The 24959-nt window shown below is 40.4% G+C and overlaps 1 protein-coding gene across 12 annotated transcripts in view; it reads right to left on the bottom strand.

Annotated features, from left to right (window-relative positions):
• MAPKBP1 (mitogen-activated protein kinase binding protein 1) overlaps window positions 1-24959 on the bottom strand; it is an 89686-nt gene that overhangs the window by 4821 nt on the left and 59906 nt on the right. For 3 of the 12 annotated variants that reach the window (XM_085550301.1, XM_085550302.1, XM_085550306.1), the window contains 16 exons: window positions 24500-24570; window positions 23937-24058; window positions 23558-23633; window positions 22139-22250; window positions 21592-21655; window positions 18864-18989; window positions 12704-12852; window positions 12157-12206; window positions 11421-11657; window positions 10353-10522; window positions 8726-8871; window positions 8056-8226; window positions 7119-7206; window positions 5309-5619; window positions 3452-4513; window positions 358-443 (listed from right to left, as the gene is read on the bottom strand). In XM_085550301.1, coding sequence (XP_085406427.1) covers window positions 358-443; window positions 3452-4513; window positions 5309-5619; window positions 7119-7206; window positions 8056-8226; window positions 8726-8871; window positions 10353-10522; window positions 11421-11657; window positions 12157-12206; window positions 12704-12852; window positions 18864-18989; window positions 21592-21655; window positions 22139-22250; window positions 23558-23633; window positions 23937-24058; window positions 24500-24570 — 3041 coding nt within the window. Of the gene's footprint in view, window positions 1-357; window positions 444-3451; window positions 4514-5308; window positions 5620-7118; window positions 7207-8055; window positions 8227-8725; window positions 8872-10352; window positions 10523-11420; window positions 11658-12156; window positions 12207-12703; window positions 12853-17364; window positions 18776-18863; window positions 18990-21591; window positions 21656-22138; window positions 22251-23557; window positions 23634-23936; window positions 24059-24499; window positions 24571-24959 lie in introns of those variants that run through there. The other 9 variants (XM_015864358.2, XM_032444853.2, XM_015864361.2 and 6 more) reach the window with 7 other exon arrangements.

The following is a 24959-nucleotide window of genomic DNA, read 5'->3' as shown; positions in this document are numbered from 1 at the left end:
TGTAAAGTTCCTATAATATTCTGTATCTCTGAAACATAGTATAAATACTAATTCCCCAATTGCCCTTCGAAAAAGAGCATGCTGTTATTTTCAGTTTACAGATAGACAAAACAGTTTGGAAAGTTAATTGATTTGCTCAGAATGCCATACCAAGCCACTGGAAAATGCAGAAGTTGAAAAATCAAGAATACTGCCTGCCCAGTTCAAGCTTAGGTACAGAGAAGTAAACAGCCAGGCAGCTTCTGCCACTGAACTCACAGTACAGAGAATAATTAGAGTGTGTAAGCACGCATATTCTGTACTCTTGGGCTGTAAAACCAATCTGTTAAAATAGATCCTGTGTCAAAGATCACTCACCGCATGGTAAAGATGAATGGCTTTGCGCATGCTGTCCTGGAGCTCTGATACCACATGCTCACATTGCTCCACACTGATGCTTGATTCTGAATGGGAGGAAAAAATAAAAAAAATAAGTAAGATACAGATACTTCAATATCTGAGATCTCACAGCTGGGTTGAAAACATTTCTTTACACATATTCAGAAGATCATATGCACACAGTTCTTATTCATTTTTGTTCTGCATGAACTTTCCTTCATATTACTGACAGATGCTTCTTGTTTCAAACATTCCTGTTTTTCCATTGCCTAGTTTCTTCAAAGTCAGTAATGGTCTCTATAGATTACACAGTGCTGTTACAGTCAATGACAGTCAGAGATCACATATGCCATTTTCATTCATAGTTAAATTCAACTTCAAGTCTTCCAATAGCAAAGGGTTGTGATCTGAGGAGCCTCTAATTTGGCATCCACCTAATCTGAAACCTACACACTCCCCTTTATATACTGTTCTGCACCATATACAACAATGAGCTATGGGAGCAAAGGAGTATGTTGACTTATTACAGTGTTCTCTAGCGAGGACTGAGCTCTAGATGACTGCTGACTAACAAACACAGTCATAAAGGAATCACACTTTTTAATGGCTCAGGGTACTGTGACACCATAATTCAAAGACTGAAAATAAAAGGAAGGCTTTCTTCCAGCCTTCACTGGGCAATACTTCCATAGCATCAGAGCTGAAGGCCTGCAAGGCTTTAATAAACACTTCTATGAGTTAAGACATAAATCATGAACAAGGACACTGACACACACATACAATCTGCAGTTATCTTCAGTTTACAATAGCCTAGACAAAGGGCATTCAACTTCCTTTAGTTACCTAAAAAGCAGAACTTAGTCACTTTACTGCTATTATTTCTGCACTTCACAAAGGTTATCATTGAACAGGTGGAAGGGGACCTCATCTAATTTCATTCAATAATTTCATAAATTCATGAATATATACAGAAGATGTATAAATGCTGCTAGACGAATATCCACTCATATGTACATGTTGAAAAGCAAAAAGGTACATGAACAAATCCATCTATATTCTTTTTCCTGAATCACTCAGCCTTGTAGAGTTTGAGCACAGTGGGCTTCAGTTCCATCCAAGGTTCTTGCCCTGCTACCTTTATTGTTTTTTTTTGCCCTACCTACTCCCACCTTTTCCCTCCCACTCCCTCAAAACAGTTCTTTCTTCTCACTATTGTTCCTGGATTTCTCCTCTGACCATGGTTTTATGCTGGTCTCAGTTCTGTGAGATGCCAGTCTGGAGAAAGGTCACAAATAAAATACAAACGCTTGAATAACAGGCATTTTCTGTCTGCAGAGCTCTTCAGAAACCATCAGGGAATATTAAACACAGCAACAGTATTCAGCATATCTTCAGCATTTTAACTGTTGTTGTCAAAATGCTTTCACAAAAACAGTTAAGTCTCCTGAAGAGCAAATGTTACGCAAGCAGGAAAACTGAAGGATAGAAAAATTAAGCAGAATCCAGAAGTCACAGAGCAAGTCAGAAGCAGAAAGATCTCTGACTGTCAGCCCTGCAGTTCTAGTCTAAATTGCCACGTTATGTTCCACAGAAATCACAGCAGATTGTCCACAGCAAAAGTCAGCTTTTCCAACATTTACCACTAAAAATATGGAAAAAGTTATTTCCAAGAAGGTGAAGGCTGACAGCTGTCAGTGAGGACAAAAAAATGTGGATCCACTGTACTGACTAAAGGATGCTTCTGAAGTACCCTGACAGGCCATGCTGTGCACTGCACTGGGAGCTGCCTTTAAAAGCAAACAATAAAAAAAACAACCCTTTTCTCTGAACCATCTGTGCTAACTCTGCAAACAGATTCCTAGCAACCCAACAAAAATCATGTGATACATTCATCGCTTGATTTCCAAGTCTAGAAGAGAAAACTCACTATGAAGTGTACAAACAACTCGACTACTATTTTCCCACTGTAGAAATGATTCCACAGCTCTAAGTTGCATTTCTGTTGAAGGACACCTCATCACACTAAGGCTGAGAGTTTGGAAGTTTCAGACGCTCAATGTTCAACAAAGCAACTGCTCTATAGCATAACATTAAGTCCATCAGACAAAACATTTCCTATTTTGTATACTAGTGCCTCAATCTTAGTGTTTGATCCCTCTAGAAATTCCAGATTCTCTCTCTCTTATAATGCTTTTATAATTGCATTTAAACACTGCAGTGAGTGGTAGAGCAGCTTGGGACCACAAAAAGTTATTGATTAAAATATTCTAGAAATGCTCCTCCTCAGATGTGAATAAGAAAGCAAAAGGGCTTTTAAAACTGTTCACTGGATAGTCCCTCTAACGTGCAAGGTGTCTGTGCATTGGCTGACATCCAGCTTCACACTGTACAACTCAGCCGAGGAATTCAGGAAGACATTTCAGGCTTTGACACAAAAGAAAAACCACTGGAGACCTCAGCCTTGGCAGGTAGGACTTTTGATTCAGTTTGAAGTTACCAGCTAGTTTTCATTTGTTTGAAGTACCTTAAATCAGAGCTTATAACAAATTCAAGAGCTCTTTCAGCATGTAAAATAGCTCCCCAGCTAGTACCTTTTCCTTCAAATTAGAGATAATTTAAAAATCCATGCAACCTGCAGACATGACAGCAGCACTCACTTTCTTGCTCTTACACATGGCTACAGCAAGGAACTCACTTTTGCCGAGCTTTATCTAATACAACAAATCTGCAGGTAAGCAACTCTGGATTCTGCACGCTTGCACTAATCAGTAAGTGCTTAGTGGTGTAACTTTATTATCACTATTATCTTGCTAGGTCCAGCTAACACATATTGGCCTGCACCTTCATTTACTGGTCAGATATAACTTGAGAAGCGCAAAATTGGTGTAACCTACATGTACTACTGGGGATTCCTAGCACGTCATTTTTCAGGACTCACCAAAAGTAATGTTTGAGTTCCCAGGTGCAATTGCACAAGGAGCTGCTGAGATCTACCAACCATTCAGATATAAGACTCAGAGGAAATGGAAATTAAAGACTCAGAAAAAGATGTCAGGCTGAAGAAGACTCTCACCATTGAGGGGATGACTTATGGAACGAGACAGGTGCAGACAGGACGAGACAGGCCAGAAGCTGGACGTAAAGAAATGTGATGGGATCGTGAAGCGGTTCACAAAGACAGGAGACAGAAGGGGGAAGATAAGAGATGGGTATCCATGCACACCTGAGACCTGTGCCAAGGCAGTTACAGATGTAGGAGACCTCGGCCTGATGGGTTCTAGTGGGCAAAGTCCAGGTTGGTTGTCTAGCACACATGCGATGCCAGTGATCCTCTCCTTACACCTGGGCAGTGTGCTTTCTGGAGACTTCAGTTGCCGGACCTCTGAAAACTCCCTTGGTTTTAGATTTGTGACCCCTGGCTCAAACTGGCAACCTGTCCTTGAAATTGTACTCTCTATTGGGCTCTCCTTAGAAAGTCCTGTTGAATTCTCTCTACCAGAAACCAGACACCCAGAAGCTTGATTCTCCTTCTTGGAGGTTCGGACCTCAGGGAGTGAAGGTTTCTTTTTACAGGCCCCAGCAGGTGACTGTGGAGACTGTGGCTCAAGCAGGGTTTTGGTTTTGGTAGTGGGTGAGAAGGAGGCCAGTGTGGGTCTATCAGGCAATGGCTTAGGAATGTCGAGAATCAGGTGTGCTCGGTTTGACGATGCCAACTTGCTGTGAAAGGACTTGGGAGACGAGCAGTTTACAATTGGCTGAAGTGCTGGCTTCACTGGATAATTTTCTTTTACTGTTAACTTCGTCTTCTCAGCATCTGCTGTGGGACTGAACTGCGTCTTCTCTGCCGCTGGAGGGCTAGTCCTCCCATCAGTCAACACGTCGGTGGAGTAACCAAGGTACAGATTTTCCCCTACAGATATGCTCCTTGACATCTTAGCCCGGAAGCTGGTTGTAGGGTTCATGTAGGACTTTGGTTTTGCAGCCCTGACATCTTTGGCCAGCAGAGCACCAGATCCATCCATCTTCAACAGACTGGATGATAACGCCCTGCAATTATTAGGTCTGGGATCCTTCTCAACCACCATAAGAGTATGAGGACGCTGCTTGGCAGAAGATACCACTCCAGGACCCTTATCTGTGAAAATTAAACAGACAAACATGCCAAAAACAGACAAGAGCCTGCAGTAAATTCCAAAACTGGAAAGCAACAGAGCTGCTTCAGTCTATGTGCCTCAGCTCAGCCCCCAGAGGAGGTGTACAAAATCACTACTTCAGGTTAATATTACCAAGCTTCAACTCTTTCTTTTTTCCCCATCCTTCATCCTGCTTGCACACTTGCTTACCTGAGGAGAGACCTGTTCTTAAAGCATACAGCCAAAACACCTCAGACCACCATGACTGTTAACTGAGAAGGCAGAGGAAGCAGGCAAGAACTGTCGGTTCTCTAATCTACTCACTTATGCATGGAGTTGTGGTGATAAGATTCATTTTTTAAAAACAAACTTAGTGCTTACTAACAGCTCCATTGAGTTGACTGTTTCAAAACTGGGGTTCCTCCACTTCTTTCACACAGAGTGCATATATACAGTAAGCTCCCCTCTTACTGCACTCTTTTTCCCTTTTTACTCCCCTCCTCACCCTCGGGAGCTTCACTTTTTGTCTGGAGCAACCGCTCATGGCAGGAGGAGATTTCTTTGCAAATAGCCAGTTTCACCCTTGGCATTTCTCCTCCTAAAGCTGCCAGACAAATATCAGAAACTACTAATTAGTCGACCAGCATCTGTGCTACAAAGCAAAAATATTTTCCCTTGATGGGCTAAGAATTATAAGTCACACAAAGCTTGTATCTCAGAACACAAAAGATAGAAATTTAATCTCCACTCAAACCTCCCCATTTCATATATATCATCATTCCAGTTGGAGTCCTTACCCTCATGAACAAGGTCATGAACTGACTGTGCCTTTCTCATCACTGCATTCACAGGGCCTTCTGGAAAGGATGCAATAACTCGTCCAGGAGCCATACCAACTCTGCTGGTCTCCAAGGCCGACTTGCGTTTTTTCTGGGCATAAACAGCCTGATGCAAGTTTACATTATCCAGGAGGTGGCTGTTTTCCAAAGCATCAGCAGGATGGCTGCTGTCTTTTCTCAGCGAGTCTTGAGTGAACTGACTGGTTGGAGCTGGAGGCTCGGTGGACTTTGAATCCAGTATCAGATTCGATGAGGAGAGTGACAAGCGCCTAGAGAAAGCAATGAAGAAATCCTAACTAAAACAAGTAAGTACGTAACCCTGGACAATCATGCATATACACTAAGCCAGTTTAAAAGCCTTTTCTTTCCATACCTAGACTTTTTAAAGGCACAATAGTCCTAAGCTGTTAACAGTACTATTTATTCCTGGATGTATTGATCTTAAAGCTTTCTACATCAGGTTACTCAATCACAAGAAGCACTGAATCAATTTTTCAGGGAGGGACATGTTAAAAGGTGAAGGCAAGATAGAAGGAAATGTTCCAGGCAGAGGGAAGAATGGGTAAAGTCAGGTCATGTCTCTTCTCTCAGCTCACCTTACTAACAGTGAAGTCTTTCACATTCTAGATACTCCAAGACAAAATAATCATAATTTGTAGCCTTATCAAAGTATAGTTACTATGAAAGTTATTCAGTACCTTCAAGAGAAAAGTCTTGTTTTCTCACCATTTCGGACAAGTACAGAAGGCTTACCTCAGAAAGGAGGCAACTTTTAGTTTGGCATGTTTGACAGAAAGATTAGAAGTGTGGAAGTTTTCATAACATAGAACTACTTCACTTATCACACCTCTCAAGTGCCAGTAACTTCCTTCATTCATCACTGCAATTTCCAGAAGCTTATACAATAACTAACCACTGACTTTCTTCTTAAACGTGAGGTTCCAATGCAAGACAGATCAGGAAGCATGCCTGACAGCAGCAACAGCTGCATCCGAATAAAGCAATGATAAAATTCCATAATGTGGTGAATCTAGACACAGCTGGTAAAACACAGATGTACTTAAACCCAGCTCCATTCTACGCAATTAAATTAAATTAAGCCAAGATTCCATGTGGTTATTTTGGAGGAATAAGAAGGAGATTTTTGTTTTAAACACTTATTAACTTGAATCAGCAGAAGCATTTACACCACCACTATCTTTTGTTCCTCTTTTTCTTTTTTTTTTTTTTCTTTCTTTTTCTTTTATTCTTTTTTTAAACACCAAGGGAAAAAAGCTCAGAGAGGCCTTCTGAGAGGCTTTAGGGTTGAGGACTTTTTGGACGTATAATATTCCCATGGGGCTTTGTACAAAACTGGAGTATCCTGTGGAGGCACAGGACTGAGAAACGAGGGTGAGTCAAGAAAGGACTGTAAAACAAAGGAAAAGTTGACAAGCCTACTTTCATTGTCCAAGCTGAATGAAATGCAAAAGAATAAACAAAGCATAAATGGTCAAGAGTCAATTAGATGACAGTGATTCCTCCATCTTAATCAGTCAAGGTATTAATCACAAAACAGTTAATCAGATTCTCAAAAGAAGAAAAAGAACAAAATAACAGTAATGCATTAGGAAGAAATCAAACAGCTATAGTGACAAAGGACAGTCTGTCCGAAACACAACCAACCTGCCAGGTGCAGAAGCCTGCTATCTAATTTGGCCTGGGCCAAGACCTCACCACACTAGTAAAAACAGACAGACAGACACACTCAAAACAAGCAGAATCATACCTGAGAGCTGGAGACTGGGAAAGAAAGCGAGATGAAATGCTGAGGTTTTCAGTTCTTTCCAGACTCCTACATGAACCACCTAGACATTCTGGTTAAATGGGAGGGGGGAGGGAAAAGAAAGAAAAAGGGGAAAAAAAAGAAATTTAGTTACAGACCAAATAAACATTCTGATATATGCAGTTTCTTCTCACAGAGACTGTTGAATGCATTTCCCCCTCCCCCCACATTCAAGAGGATTTTTTGAGCTCAAACAACAGAATTAAATAATTTCATTGCCTTTGTCTTTTCTGTTCTACTTAGATTATTCTGCCTTAAACTGCTAATCTCCCTAAAGGGTATGCCTCCTCCTCCTTCTCTTCCCTTTGTGTCCTATCCTGCCTGTAGGACTGTGAGGTACTGGCATCAAGCAGGAAACAAAACAATCAATGGGAAAAAACAAATACTACTAAAACAGACAGCTCACACAGATACTGCTACGTGCAACCATTATCAATTCTAGAAAGAAACGCTTTGTTCTGGAGTTGGTCAATAGAGATTAACCAGCTCCTTTGCCACTCTGATGTCTCCTCTTATTCTCCCCCTCCACCCAGTATTTCAGTCTTTTCTTTTGTGACATTTGTTATGTCTTAACATACCACTAGAGGCCACTACACACCACCTATGGGGCCACACATACAATTAATTGTCACATAAACCAGGAAAAACTCGTGCTAGAACAAGCGAACCACTCTTCAGGATTCTAAGGACAATAATTAACCCAAACTAATGCAGACTTCAATCTGATCCACAGAGACAAACACACACATCAAAAGACTTGCCAGATGCCTCTCATCTTCAGGCATCTCTTCATTAAATCCCTGTTTCCCCCTCCTTATACATTTCTACGCAGCAGAATGTCCTCCCAGAGAAAGTGCTCCTACTAAGAAGAGAGCTGTACCTTTTCCATCAGTGCTGCCCAGGGTCCCAAAATGCTGCTTGAGGAACTTCTCCTGATCAGGTATCTGAGGAACTTCTCCCACTAGCACGCTGCTACCCACATCCTCCTCTCCTTCCTCTCCCTCCAGATCTGAGATGCCGTCCACACTCAGGGGCTCAGTGCTTTCAGAATCTGGGAAAAGGCACAAACAAAAAAGAAAATAAAAGCTGTAGCAGTACAAGCACAGTAATGTCAGATTAAAAAAAGATATTCAGCAAAGATGCTAAACTAAGCAATTTAAACCTTAAGTGCTACAGTTGCCAAGTCAATCAGCATTAAGTGCACATTCTCGGATCTGTTCTAACAACACCCAAACAGCACAGCCTATGGTATAATCAATAGCAAGCCTGTCTCCCCAAGCTAGTGAGAGAAAAAGTCAAAGGTTTACATGGCAAGTGCACTTCAACCAATTGCTTCTTCAGAGGCTTCACTGAAGCACCTGTTCAGATGAGCCTGAATCTTTACAGCACTACTAGCACAACTAACAGGAATGTGACCTGAGCTCAGCTCATGAAGAGACTGAGTACTTAAGAGATCAGGATCACAGTTGATAAACATAGCACAACACAGTTCAACCAAGTTCCTGCAGTGTCTCACATCAGGTACAAATTATAACATCTTTGCATCTTACCTTCATTTGGATGGTCTGGGCTGGAAAGACGACTGCTGCCGTAATCTACAGAGCAGGCACTGTCTGGACTATGTTTGTCTGGACATCCATTGCTCTGATAATTTCTATTTAGCTTCCCATGGGGCAGTGCTTTTACCTGGAACTCACTACAAGAGAGACAGGAAAGATACAGTACTAGAAGATATTTGTTTTAGATGTAAAGAAGAGTGCTGTCTAACTTTAAGGCCTTACCTGTGTTAATAACAACCTTGATTACAAAATTAAGGCTTTAAAGAGAAAAAGAAGTTCACTTCTTTTATGATTACACATTTTTTTTTGCATTTCATTAAGCTTGGACAGTGAAGTCTCAAAGGGATTGTCTGACTTTCTGGGTGTTGTCAGTTTCCCATGATTACAAGGTATCAGCACTGCACTGCCCTGGCTTGATTTCCAGCACAGTTGGAGAACAAACAGTGGTCTACTTGATGAAGATGAGTCTCAGATCAGGCACATGATACAAACTCCAGCTTGGCAGCCATTTTAGTCCTAATGCAGTAATTTTTTCATGTTTAAAACCCACTTCTTTGTGTCACATTAGTGTTACAGAACAGAGATCTGATTTGAGTGAAACTAATTTACTGAAGAATATCATGTAAAAATACAGTACTGCATGATGGAGATCCTCATTTCTTTTGTGACTTTGAGTCATACACTATTGTATGACACAGATGCTGTTCTTTTTGCCTGATGCCTGAGGGTAATACAAGGTAGACTGCAGAAGTCACTCAGTGGAACTGAATGGCAAATACAATGCGCAAAATGTGCATACTTTGAGATATGTCCAGCCCATATCCAACATCAACCAAATGCTTCCACTCCTTAAACACTGGAACAGCACGTGGGTTTGTCCATACTGTTATCATAGTACAGTTTAAAAAGTAAATCAAGAGAAACTGAGAAAAAAACTAGCAGCTTCAGCTTCAAAATCTTGGCATGTACTCTCTTGTGTAAAAGTCTGCCTAAAGCCATTAGCTCATTCTTTGTAACAGATGAGGAAGAGACATAGGAAATTAAACAGTTATTAGCATCAGGTTAAGAAGGGAAGAATAATATTTGGGAAGGAAAAATGGCACGTGAAATAATATGGAAAATTCAGTAAGGTAAAATTAAAACAGAAGAAATAGCAGAGGAAGGTTTAAGGTTCTCCACTATTTCCAGTATCCCTGCAAATTCTAACTCATGTAGCCCATTGCATTTCCCACAACAGCGTCATCACATACTACATGAGTTAGATTCTAGCCCAATTAGGTTTGAAATCATCACAAATGATAGTGTCACATCATTTCTCCTGGGCAGATGGTTTTCCAGCTTCCAAATTTTCTTCTGCTTATTTCAGCCCAGATGAGGGAGAAAGCAAAATACTGGAAAAGGCTGCTAATGCACAGCCTCACATGAAAGATTATTTTAATGGTGCTTTCTTCATTTCAGCCTCCTTTAGCACCAGGATGTCATAAAACCCTCAACTAAATACATCTGGCATCAATTAGACAGTGAGTCAACTCATCCAAGTTACCATACAAGCTGCAAGCAAACTAAAGCAAGAAAGGTCTAAGCCATACACAGCAGAAGGCTTATTTTTGTTTTTAACCTGCTTGGGTCTGTGGGATGGATTTCATCTTGTTCAGGGTAGATTACGCACTCCTCACTCTCAGATGGTTCCAGTTCCTGAGAGAAAATCCCCTCTTCACAAGACAGGAGTCGAATCACTTGAGGTCGTACACAAGATCGGTTGTCTTGGGGAGCTACTGAGCTTCCACCCTAGTAAAAGAATACAGATTAGGTATCACCAGTGTTTTTACTTTAAGTCAGCAGCTGTCATGCACAGCTAGAAAGTACACATTACAGCACAGAATATCATAAAAAAAATCTGAGATTAGGAGGCAGCACTCCTATGTTTCTCCTTCTCTTCCTCATCTAGGAAGTTCAACTGTTGTCGTTTCCTATTCTAATCTTGATTTGTAATCCCCTAAAATTCTATAGTGAATGCTAGACTCCTCACACCTCTCTGTCCTCACAAGAGAAGCATAAGCTACCCAGAAGCAGTTGCTTCTTTTACTGTTTACAGACTAATCAGGCATAGTTCAGAAAAGTCTGTTGGCCAAAGCTAAAAATCACTGGCTGACTTACACACAGTGAGTCCTCAAGTCACAAAGTTACAACAGAAGGAAAAGCTAATGAGAGTAGGCATCAGGACAAGCTGCTGCTGGAAAACAGGTATTATTCTTCTGAAGTATTAGCACGAGTTGCTTACTGTGGCCAAGATCATGGCTATGTTTCAAGGATGACAATAATCTAGCACAACCCACAGCTAAGGGTTGAGCCACATTTCAATTGCTACTAGCACTAGTTTTCCTAACAGGAAATTGGGCACACATGCATGTAATTCCATGCTCAGCTTGTTTTAACCACAAATAATAAAGGAACTAAGAGAAAATACAAGGTATTCCCTGTGTCTTTGGAAGGAAACCTTGATCCCCTATGTGCTCTGCACTGAGTACTAACTACTACAGAGATGAGCAGTTTTCTCAGAAGGCATTTATAGTTCTATTTCAATATATAAAGAATGGCAGAACACAGTAATAAATACACATAATGAACAGAGGCAGGACAGATGCACTGGGGTGGATTCACCTCCACCGAGAAGCATCACCCTTACTTTGTTGATGTGCATGGGGAGATCTGCCTGTTCTTCTCTATCATCCCCATTGCTGTTTTGAGACAATGAATCTCGACTTGGAGAACGGGAAACAGAGAAAGACTCCAACTGACGCAAGTCAAGCATGGATTTCACAGTCATTTCTATGTTGTTGGTTGGCTGGGACCAGCGCCCACGTTGCCGAGGCACCTTGTTCATTGGTGCCTCTGAACGCTGGATTGCTGCTATCTCTTTGGCCTGAAGGAAAATGAAAGAAAGATGGTCTTAAGGATTCAGCTGACAGAAAAACAAGACAGAAGACATGCAGCCCATAGCAAAACACAATCATATCTGTTTTCATATAAGCCCCAAAGCTCTCCATCAGTTTAAATTTTCTCCCTTAATCTTAAATTACAGTTTTGTTGCAGTTTTTCACATGACTCAGCATGAGTGCCTCACTCACATCTAAGGATATGATGAGCTTCAATTCTACATGACATTCATGCCAGAAACAAAGGGACCCAAAGCATAACATCTGATGGAAAGATACAGATGTGGATAGTTGAAGTGAAACAGTCTCTTAACTAGGCATGATTTCACCATTCCAAATCATTCTTCACCAAGGAGCTTCTCAATGGTTTTCCACTGCAGCTGTACCTTTTCCAGTAGTGTAAATGAAGAGTTTTTAATCTACATATGAATTTCTTTTCCACTTTCCCTGTCATAAGAACTACAATTTATAGGTTTAGCAACTCACCCTCCTCATTTCCCACTGGGAAAGGCTTCTTGAGAGGGTAAGATCTGGATCTGGAAAGGGAAAAAGATATTTACCTGGTTGACATCCTTGGCCAGCAGTTTGCCTTTCTGAAACACCTCTTACCTCATCTTTTCTCCACTGCAGCATTCCTATACCACCCAAAACCATGCACCACCATGAAAACATTTTCTTGTGCACTACCAAACTGTTATACCAAATTTCTAACAGACAATTTGACATATTGTTTTCTCTGACTCAGCAGAACAGGACAGTAGAACTGAACCCCAAAGCACTAGTTCAAAAAATGCCCGACCAGCTGGAACTAGCAGGAAACGTGGCAATTTAACAAATGAGCTCTAAAATAAACCCTTCTTTAGATGCTGGAATTGGTAACATTACCTAGCGTTGCTGAACCACCCATTTCTGTCTTGGACTTTCTCTTTCTGTCCATACCTTATTGCCCCTAACTCAGCATCTTGTCTCTTGCCCACTTCACACTCATGACATTTTTTCTCCATCTCTGCCCAAGCCCCTCTTCCAATATTACCTGAGTCTCTCTCAGTGTTGCAGTTGGACTGAACATGGAAAGACTGCAGCCCACTTAATTCATCTTCGTCGTTCCCTTCATCTTCACCATCCTTGTCGCTGTCTGATGAAAGTGCTGGCACAGAGGATAGGGCAGAGATGGATTCGTGCCTGGGAGGCAGGAATTTGAAGTATTACAGTCTGTCTCAAGAACTGCTCACCATTTAAAATCCACCATAGATAACACTCCGAAGGTGTCTCAACACTAACAAACAGCCCTAGTACAAGCAAAATTCACTCTCTGAAAAACAAGGCAAGTAAAGCCCTACAAAACAGTGTGTAGAAACTTCTATTGAAATTATCTCTTGCATGTGGAAGGATAACAGAAATTAGAGCAAAAGTAAGTGAGCCAGAGCAGTTCAAGTGGAATGAAACCTGGCCTTCCTTTTCAGAGCCAGGACAGTATAGCATATTTGAAAGTCAAGTGTTTTTCCCCACTCGTAAGCATTTTCTCTCCGGAATTATTTTGCACATCAAAAATGTCATAGACATATTCCCTGTTTGACAGCAACTAGATACGTGGCAAATTATCACAGAGGAGTCAGTTCACATCAAGGACTTCACCATGCAGAACCTGTATAAACAGCCCACACACTGTAAGAGTGCCATGCTGCAATTTTTAGCCTTAAGGCTCAAGGAATAATGTAAAACATACTTTGGGAAGATCTTTAATCAAAGTAGATCAAACAAGCATTTCCACACAGACCTCAGAGACATAAGCACAGAATTTCCCAACAACTAAGGACACTTACCTGCACCAAACTATTATCTCTTTCTTTTTTTCCACCCTTTTTCCTGTCTCTCCCCTCACCCCTTCATTCAAAGAAACCAAATGATTTAATCCATTTTGGATAACAATTAAACGAATGCAGAATCCCAAAAATAAATTTGAGTAGCATCCACTCTATGGCCTTAAACTGCAGTGCCAAACTCATCACTAGTGACGTTTATAAAATGTTGCTGGTGGGTGTTGAGTACCAAGCATTATTCACAAGATAAATATAGTTCATCTACCAGATGCAAAGTAGCCTGGCCAGGAACCAAGTTCTCCTGCAGCTGACAGATAGCAGACAATATTAAAACATAGCTTTAACACTACTTAAGGTATTATAATTTTTCCTCTTCCCACATGTGGCATGATTTTAATTTCCATTTTATTAGGAGTGGCTGAGCAATAACTACCCAGTCTTTTCAGATGAGCTTTAAGGTGTGCTGGCAAAAGAAGAACAAACTGACAGTGCAGTCTGTTGAGTCTTCAAGTGAAATGGTTTCATGTTGGCCGCAATATTTTTGACATATGAGTTTGCCAGTCTCTTCATCTTTTCCACAGTTGTCTTATGCGTACATCTTGTCATTCTCATGTTCTTATGACTGAGCAGGGGAATCCCAATGAAGTGCAAGCTATGACGTAATTTATCTTGCAAGGTATATTACGTTTATATATGATAGGCATTATTAATTTTGTATCAGTGACTCTGACAGCATCCTTCTGCTTGTGCTTATCCAACTTGTATGTGTGGCTTATGAAGGAAGAAGGGCTGGATTATTAGACCTCTTAACATCTACCTGGTTGGATGTTTCACTACAAGGAGGTGATGTGGCAAGGTGAGGTTACATGTTTGCTGAATTCCTGCATGTCCTATCATTTGTATAAATGGAGAAGGGAGGATTGCTATCAGTGTGTTTTATGTTACAAACAGAAGGACAACCTCTGTTCCTTAGATGGGGACTGAAAAAATTAGCAAGGGGAAAAGAAAAAAAAGTATGTTCCAGCATCCTCAAGGAGTTTAGTAAGAAAATGTAAAACATATTTGGGAAGTTAGATGGGCTTTTTTTTGTTTGTTTTTTTTTGTTTTTTTTGTTTTTACCTCATACAAAGTGCCAAACAAATTACAAAGTCAGATGCATCCAGTATGAAAGCAAGGTTGTCTTGCATTACCCTGCAAAAATTCAAGAACCCTTCCACATCCTTGTTTTCACAACTCTCATATGCTTTTCAAATTCAGTCCTGTGACTCAAATGAGGATAAATGAATGGGGTTTTTAAAAGCACCTTAGCCACTGACTTCAAACTTTGATACTCCTGAAAATGAAACCTAGGTTCACAATGGTTGAGTGTTCTAACTGTTGTGCCCATCCAGGTCAATCCCTCAATTCAGACTTCACTTCTTTCTCCCTTCTTTTCCTGCCTTCTTCCATGCATGCTGAATTATCTTCTAAGCACACTCCACACATCTCCTCAAAACACTTCTTCAGCTCTTGTTCATTCTTAGATGGAAGTCAGAGTAATATAGTATGAGGTTACAAGCATGAGAAGTCCTTCAGAATGATCTGAAAGCATTCTGAAAGCCAAGGAAGATGAGTTCTGGGTTTTTGCTGAATTCTTTTTGAAAGAAGATTCAGTCAACCTCAACAAAGCATCGTTATACCTGAATGAATGTTTCACAATAGGTATTCCAAAGCTGCATGTACAGACATGTCCAGGTCTCACAATACACACAACTAACTTAGAGCAAGGATTTTATTCGTCCTTGCTCTTATCTTCTTCCTTTGCTAAGGAGCTACTCCCTAATAGCACCATGCCCAGGTCTTGCTCTCTGTGGTTTCTGCAGGGTCTGACAGCAAAGGGTCAATGGCAGAGCTGGACCTTCAGTTAGAAAGTCATCAGGACGCTTATATAATACAGACTTTCGAGTGCCACGTGGAGCTCTAGTTTTAAAACATCCAGTGCTAGGGGGTACTCTGTATTATTTTACATGTCCTGAATTTAACCCTTTTTTCTTTTCTTAAAATAACACAAGAACAAAACATTAGAATGTCAGTTATCCATTTAAACAGATGTGTTATCAGTACTGCCACTCTGATCTCGTCCTACTTAAATAGGTGTCTAAAGCTGATGATCAAACTTTAACATCTTATGTGGTAGGGCACACCAGTGGATTCCGCCCTCTGCCAAATGCCTAAGAGTTTTCAAATGAAAGTTACCCAACTTTTCCTGACAGAAAGATCACAGTGCTGCTGCCTTCTGAGCTTCCCTGGTGTTAAAACCAAGGCAGCTCAACACAGACTCAGGCGCCACTTTTGATCTGGCATCAAAAGCCCAACCTATTCTGAGACATGGAAACTGCACAGCTTTCCTGGACCGGACTAAAGCCCCACTGAGAATTTGATAAGGAGCAGCTCTTTCCAAGTGGATCCAAGGGCACACTGTACTTCTTTGGAAAGCATATGTTAATTTTAGACAATTTAATTTGGATAACATTTCCATCTCCTGCTATTTATACTAGTGCTTCAACCAGTCACAGAAAAAGTGGCTTTTAAAATCAAAATGTATAAACAAGGCTATAATCCCTCTAAACATTCCACAGTAAAACCAGTTTCAAACTTCCCTTCCAAAAGCTTGAGACAAGCTTTTCTAAACAATAAATGCATACTTGGATCAAAATCAAAACTGTATTAAAAGGATTCTACATGACTCCTTTGCTGAAAACACAGATGTCTCAAAACCAAAATGTATCAACAACATCAGCTGAATACAAGTTCTTTATCCTGATCAATCAGAGCCCCTTGTGTTCAGCAGATAAGAGAAAAGCATACGTCAGCAATTCTTCAACCAGAGACATAACTGGAAGGTACGTGGAAAACTGTGGGTCATACAGGTCACATTAGTTCCAAAATAAACTGACATCCCATCAAAGGAGACAGAGGAACCATTCAGAGCAGCAGCTTTAGTCTCTCCAGAAGTTCTTGGAAGAACTAAAAAAGCTAGGACTTAGGTTTGAAAGCTTGGACGGGGAGAGTTTATGAGGGAGGATTACAAAACCTTAAAGACGACAGATGGTTGGATGCAGAACTATAGTTTAAAGCTCACGAAGCCAGGGAACTTTCAACAAAACCAGCGGAAGTGTGGTTTAAAACAGAAAACAATGTTTCTTTCCACAGAGAGAAGTGAACTCCTGCATCTGGTCACAAAGTGGGGGTGCAGAAGGAGAGAACAGTACAAAGTTCCAAAGGGATTTATACAAATTCATCGAACAATAACCAAATACTAAAGGGAACACGCAGATGCACCTCCTAACACCCCAGATGCAACAACTGAGCATAAGGCGAGCGCACTGCAAAGATCCATATAACAAAGCTCTCATAGTGTTTCACTAAATAGAGACAGAATACTGAACTTTATGAAACAGTGGTTTGACCCAGAAAGGCATGTTCTGTGTTTACATTCCAGAGGTTATTCACCTGGGTTAATCCCTGCCCTGCCAGTTGCAGCTGGACATAGAGAGTGCTCCAGCTCCCCACTGCCTCCTCAGCTCCATTCTTCTTCCCCAGTATTATTCTGGTTATTCACCTTACCATACTCTCACATTACAGAACTAGTAGAATGCTACTACTCCCATCAAATTCTAGCAGTACCATTCTAGACCAAACCTAGTCAAACAAACAACATACTATCAGGCACAGGGCATTTCTATGCTACTGTGAGTCTTTCTGAGACAACAGGTTTTATATCACTAAGTGCAACACCACTCTCCACTGCAACCAGCACATACAGACTCGAAACACAACCAAAACAGATACAAGGCATCTACAAAACCAGATTCATTTGTTTCTCTTCTCCCACCTCAGTAATGCTGGTCCAATAGGCTCTTCCTCCATATTCAGTCCCAATCCAAAATGCTCTGGAGTTACGTTTTTGTTGATCTCCCTTGACCACAGCGGTCGATCAAAACTGAAAACAAGCTTTCAAAGCTGACCAAACGAGAAGATTCCAAGCTTGCAAAGAGGTTACCAAACAAGTTTAATAAAGTGCTGAAGTTGGCGTGGCACTAACACCGCCCTTTAGCAAGCATGTGTGACGGAAGCAAGTATCACCTAATGCAGAAGAGAACTGGGATTATCTGTCACAGGCTGAGCCTCAGTAGGGTAAGGCTGCAGCTGCTGGAATAATGGAGTCTGCTATAAAAAGCACATAGCTTGACAGTTCCAGAATTTTGGCTAGAAAAAAGCCTTCACGAGTTCTCTCATATCATTACTGAAAACACTTCCTAGGCAAGAGCTGTTTCAAGAATGAGCAGATCGAGACCTTCCCAAATGAAACTATGCAGACAGACTTGTTTAAATGCTACTTGCTCCTTAAGGGAGTAGGAAGTTCCTTGTGATACTCTAACAACCAGTATGGTAAGTCTGGTTATTGGAAAATGCTTCGGCACCTTTATATCCAAAACTCAAATCGTAGACATTTGGAGAATAAAACTGTGGGACATAACATCAAAAAGTTCTACTTATCCTTATCCCACATCAGTTTGGTCAGGACTCCTTCCTGCATTGTTTTTGGTCAAATAAGTCTCGGCTACATACTAACTACAAAGAAACTAAACTAGTTTTTACCACACTAGTAAATTATGGTTCTCTGCCACTCATGTTCTGTATAAAAACAACGACTGTTTTTAAGCACCACTTTTTAAAGAAATGTCACCAGATAAACTTAGATCTATTCAGTTTGTAGGCTGCTTTTAAGACATGTTGTTTACTTAGCAAAAGTAATAGTATGATTCAGCTGGCAAGAACTTCTCATGGAAATTATTTTTATATTTATTATTTATAATTAAAGGTGACCTTCTTCAAAGCCTCCTGGAAACAGTTAAAGAAACAGCACAACTGTAAGAACTCTTTCAGAATTATAATCAACATGGCTAACTTACAGAGCTCACAAGCATATTTCAGTACTGGCACTGCAGAAAATGGTCTCTAACTTCCATTTCAACCCAGACCAGCAGAACTTTATTCACGAAGCAGCAAATCTTCCCTGCTGGGAATCTCAGTACTGCTAGATAAACTGCTTATTAAAAGTTTCTGATCGCATCAGTAAACTAAATTAAGATGCCAGTGGCATTATATGCATACTGCAATCAGTGAAGCAACACTAGGTAAGCCTGTCTGGAAGACCACAGTCAGGTTTCTGTACCCAAAGGAAAGGCATAAACGCCACAAGAGAACAGTCAGAACTTTTCAAATACTATCAGCAGAAACAGAAGAAGTTTTTCGGTTGAACCCAAGTGCCATACTTCTCACTTTAAGCTCTACAAAGCCAGCAAGCTCCTCTCAGTCTATTCTTCTCACCTCATAAGTCCAGCTGTCTTGCGTGGAGGAGACTTTTCTGCCTGCTTCCCCCTCTGCTTCATGTCAGACAGTCGCTGCCGCATGTTGATGGTCATCTCTGAGCTCAGACGCCAGATGAAGATACAACTGAAAGAAGGAAAGGTGAAACTGGGTTTAAGTCTCCGTTCAGTTTATTGAAATTATCAATTCCCTTTGCAAGGGCAAACAAAACTTTTAAGTTGTGGTAGGGAGAAACAGAGTAGCAGCATCATGGAAACTCAACCCCACCACAAGCCTCATGACAAAAAGGTAAAACCTGCCAGGCAAAGGTTCTCTACGGACTAGAGTAACTGCAGAGATTTGTGCAGACTCGTGTATGATCCTGTACCTTTATTTCTCTATCAGCTTTTCAAAAGTGTTTAAGAAAAGGAAACAGTGTCATCTCATTGGTCTCCTTTTCTGCATTTTTCCTTTTCTGCAGAAACCTGGCTTTAAAAAAAATTCCACACCATATCAGAGAATATAGTATTTCATCTTCAGCTAATAGAAAATAAAGCAACCAGTATTTCCTTTGAAATATAATCTCAGTGCTGACTAATTCTTTTCATCTCACCCATCTTTCCTGTCTAGCTGGATGTACTTACACTGATGTAGAAACAGAGGTGGTGTTACTGCTATCACTTATAACATCCTGCATGATACTCTGGAATCCAAAGAGAATTTAAACAAGTTCTTCAAGAATTGGCAGCATCACCATATTCACTGGTACTACAGTTGACCAAGGAATCTTCAAACAAGAGCCTTTCCTTCTTCCCTTGCTAATTTATAAAAATTCATCTGCTTTGCCATTTTGAACAACAATCATGAATTTTTGGTCTCCCAAGTCTGAGAAAAAATGCCAAAAGCAACAGTATCTTTTCCACTTACTTTGTATCATAGAAAGGTATTTTAACAGGTTTCATTTTCATGCCACATCAAAAGGAAACAAACAAGAGAAGTCTGTGGAGATCTTTGCAAAAAGATGACAGTTCTCACCCCTCAGTCCTACTTGTTTATGACAGAGCTCAGGAACGTCACTCCCAGCTATTCAAGTCACATACAGACACAGAAGCTTCTCATCAACAGCTGTCATTCCCTTCCTCAGATTTTTAGCAAAGAGAAAGTTGTGAGGCAATGCATCTGGGCGCTATGGCAACCCTAGGCAGCCAGCTGCTTCTCCTCAAACAGCAGCTCTCTTGAACATAACAGCAACTATAATTGGCTGCCAAGACAACACCAAAAAGCAATAAACAAAATTCAGAAAGCAAATATAGCTTGTTCATTTATCCCACCTCCACAGCAATCAAAACTGGCAGCAAACAGCATGAATTTGTAAATACACTGCGACTCAACAGGAAGCCCTGTGTAAGCATGTTTCTATCTATCCCTTTTACTTCTTTTTCCTCTCCCTTGCAGTAATTTTCTCTCAAGTCTCCCAGTTCTTGTGCCCTTCTTTATCCCCATTTTTCTTTCTATTCTGTTTCATTTTTTACACATGCTATGGCATGTGAACAAACTATTTTCCTCTGTTCTCTTTTGAAAAAACACAATTTCTCTTCTCCTTATAGCTCAGTTCTTCATTAATCCCTTTCTCACTTCTCATCCACCTCCTCCACACCCCTCGTGAAGAAAATGACACTCATATGAACGAGGGAATACTGCACTAAAATCACAAGGATAACCAAGTATCTCAAACCTTCCATGTTTCTGAAATTTATCAGATATCTACAACAAAATAAATCCTTATTCTGCAGCTTTTCCCCTCTTCCATTTACACATGTGAAAGATAAAGAGACCAAAAAACCTAATTATTTACTTTTTACTGAAAGACAGAACTAAATAAGTGATTCAACTTAAGATGATATATTTCATGTTCTTTAACAACTCTCTCACTCTAAAACCTTTTCTGCTTAAATTGTGTTTTATTAATAGGAGAAGGGAAAGAAAAATAAAAATCTGCATTACTGTGCCTTGAAACAACACTCCAGGAAAAATTATTTCTCAAAGGAAAAATCTTATTAGGTTCAGCTGATTTAAGCACTCACAGATTCCAGTAGCAGGGCGTCAACCCACCTCTACAATCATTATATTTGGCATATATTCTGCCTTTCCCTTAGGCTCAGTCTAGTGATTACTTACAGTTCTCATGAGCTGATTTAGCTCAATAAATCAATAGAAGCTATAGCTGGAGAGTGGGATGGGGCTGATTTGGTGATCCACATACATTAGCTTACTGAGAAGTCAGCTGCAATACAGCTAACTTAGGGAAGCAGGGAAGAGGACTATGTGGACAGGAGCAGAAAGACTGGGGACAAGTCAATCTCTTTTTCTGCTAAACAGGCCCATTCACCTGATGAAAACTCAAGCCTAAGAGACGAAGTTTTGGCACTACTGCTCATAATATCACAAAATCCATTACACAGCATTATGTTATGGACCTGAGAGTGGAAGGTAACAAGTCTTTGTCTCCTTTCTAGCAGGGAACAGTGCCTGTACTCAGAAAAACACAAGCAAAATACTTCACATCGATGCCTTGTTTTATGGAAGGATAATCTTTGCCAACAGCACTCATTTTGGATTCAGAAAGCTCTGACATTTCTTTGGACTTTATAAAACATTACTCATAAAATACATCAGCCTTCCTTCTTGACAAACCAATTCTAGTGTGAGATGACAAAGCTGATACCACAAACAAGCAATTCACTCTTACCTGTCACCAGAGACAGAGATCAGATGCTTGCAGTCATTACTGAATTTCATCCCAGTCACGATTTCTGTTTGAAATAAGAACAATCAATAAACCTTTCTTTAGTTATTCCAATAGGTTGAACTGATCATTAGCCAAATATGACTTGAATTGCCAAGCTAAAGACAGATTAAAGCCAACACTTGACATCTCAAAATGCCCGAATTACCATAACCAACTAACAAAGAATAGAAAGGGTATCATAAGGCAAAGTAAGCACGAAGACTGAAATTTCTTCTTGTCTACAATGGATAAGCCTCTGCATGGCAAGAGTATGGTAAAGGCTGAAAAAAGCCAAAGACTACCTTATATAGACTAGTAACTGTGCAAATAAATACATAGCCTAAGGGGCATGCATGTGTGCAAAATTCATTCTAAAACTACAACCTAGTCCAAAACACCCTCTAGGTAAACTTTGGTAGGGAGGAACCTTCAGAAAACTTTGACTAGTATCAGATAGTTATATGGTCACCAGCAGAAAAATGCATTCCCAGAAGTTTACATGCCCTACCTGAGTGCCCATACATGGTTGCAACACACTCGCCCGAATAGAAATCAAAGATGGAGAGGTTCTTGTCAGAACAACTGGTTGCAATATAAAGCCCAGAGGGATCCGTTTGCACCTGTTGGAAGAAAAGTGCAAAGACTTGTTGAGAAAGTTCTTTCAAACTGCATGAAAATGGTCCATAACACTAAAAACAGTCACAGCTGTTGACAGAATTAAGTGCAAGTAGTTCTACTGAATTTCAGTTGAGCACCAGGCTGCCCAGCATCACAGGACAAATTTCCAGCCTCTGTAAGCAGCTAAAACAAACTGACTAACTAGAAAACTATTTCCAACCCAATCAGAGACTAAAGATACTTAAATTAAATGCCTACATCAAATACTTCACTAGGGCTAAACATGCTCTACTTTATGCTTCGTAGAACTTTGAGGAATTGAGAGAAAAGTTTGCATCTTTTTGAAGGACTCATTATATTTAAATAATTATAGCTTTCTTTGGCTAGGCAGTATCTTTGGCTTCAAATGTCACTGTTTGGGTTCTACTTGCTAAACTGCAATGCATGTAATGATCTCAGAACAGCATACCAAATAAGTTTGAATTCCAGAGACAACTATAATCCCTTTGTTATATAACTGTCCTAAAAACAAACAAAGCAACATTAAAAACAATTGAGATTCCCCACTTGAGCTACACATGAAAAAACAAATATTAAAAACAACAACTCTTCCATACCTCAATGTACCAACATCACTATTAGCACTAACCCTATAACAACACTTCTTTTACCAGGGGAAGGACAAAGTGGCAGATACATGTATGCTGCTCCAAAGCCATAGACGTACTAAGCAGGTGTGAAAATACAAACGGACTGTCTAAACAGCATTGGGGTTGCCCAGCACTCAAGACCCAAAGAACACGCACTTTTAAAGGCAGATGATGTTTAATTTCATCAACTTATAAAGCCAATTTTATTTGCCCTCTGGCAACAACACTCCAGTCAACAGGTGACTCCACCTTAAAAAACTGACAGCAACAATCAAGGAAGTCAGAATGAGCTATCTGGAGCAGAAATACAAGGACTGAAGCAAACTGAATTATCTCCTGATGAATATTGTTGCAGTTCTGCTTGCTTTTGCAGCATGAGCCTGTGCCACGCTTCAGACAGAGGACAGAAAAGTTATGATCATCCACTGATTCTTCCTATTTTAGCCTGATGAAATCCACTTTAGCTGTCTTTAAGGACAGAGGTAGAAGGAAGAAGAAGCAGGATAAGGAAAAGCAAAGTAGCAAGCAAGTAAGAAGGGTAAAAAACAAACAAACAAAAAATAGTATTGTGCTCAGATTCATGTATCAGTTTTTGAGCTCTAAGGTGTACTCAGAACAGCAGGAAAAATAAAAAGGGAAGAAGAAAGAAAACAGCTTACTTTGATGAGGGTGCCATCTTCACCTTGGGATCCCTTGTACAGCTTCTTCTGCTTCCCACTGCTTATGTTGAAAACCCTGAGCGAAAAGTAAGACAACATCACACATGTAAACCACATACTGCTCTGTGCCTTCTGTCACCAGGAACCTTCTCTCCTTCTGCTCCTCATGACAGGTCTCACCCCTGGGAGCTGAAGCCTCTACAAACTATAATTACCTTTTAAATGGTTTAAGAAACAATCAGTAATGTGGAGGCCCAAGATTGGATGATTCAGTATCAAATAGGTTAGGAAGAACCTAGGAACAATGATGGTGCTGGAACTGTCTCGACCTATTCATTCACAATTGCAAGAATATTTTCAAGACAAGAACTCAACTAACCTGATGTTACGATCTTGACAGCCAATGGCTGCATATTTCCAGCTGGGGTCCACATCCATGTCATACAGAGTGGTCTTCCTAACAATGTGATGTGTTCGGGTAAACTGAACTCCTTCCCCAGTCTAAGCATGAGGGTAAAAAGCAATGTCAAAATCAAATAGTTAACTAATTACTAAAAACTTCTAACTACAGATGGCCCTTCTAACACAGCAGCATAAAACAACCATTCCCACTAACAAGGTCTGCTGGGAACAACTCCTCCCTCCAGCCCATACTCTTTCACCACTCTACACAATATCTGGGGCAGCAGAAGAAAAGCAGACATCCTAACAGCTCTCTACTTTGCATTTTGCTGAGATGTCATGCTTCACAGAAATAGTTCTCTGAATGCAATCTCTTGTATTGAGACAGAGTAGGAAACACTGCGGCTGAAATAGCAATAAGCTCCTACACAAACTCTGATATGACTCTTTAAATTAATTCCTTTGTGGTGAGATTATTAAAAAACAAACAAACAAACAAAACACATCTGAAAAAACAACACAAAGCTGCAACAATGTTACCTTCTGTGCAGTGCGGAAGTAGATGCTCTTGTCTGCCCCGCAGCTTATCATTCGCACTTTCCCATCATTGGCTAGAACAGAAATGAAGGAACTGATAAAAACATAAATACAAATACAAGGTGAAAGAAACGCTTCCATTTATACCACTGCCCTTTTATTCCACTCCTAATTAACTAAACTGGCTCTACCTTAGCTGTAATGATGCTGCAGCAATAAAGAAGCCCGTTTTAAGGGACAGAATTTGTTAATACTCCAAGTGCATGAGTCCTCAATACAGAGAACTTACATAACAGATTAGGATGTAAGGATGTAGTTCTGTCTTCTTTCCCAGTAACATGCTAGCATTCTTATTCCCTATGTGCCATAACACTCTGTGGCACCATGACAAGAAAAAAGTAAGTTACACTCAGTATAAGCTGAAAATGGACAATAGGCACATCTCAGTCTTCAAACTCAGTCA

This window comes from Coturnix japonica, chromosome 5 (genome assembly GCF_054131305.1).
Source record: "Coturnix japonica strain WE chromosome 5, WE-NBRP24, whole genome shotgun sequence".
Classification (NCBI taxonomy): domain Eukaryota; kingdom Metazoa; phylum Chordata; class Aves; order Galliformes; family Phasianidae; genus Coturnix; species Coturnix japonica.
This window is presented reverse-complemented; position numbering and strand designations above follow the sequence as displayed.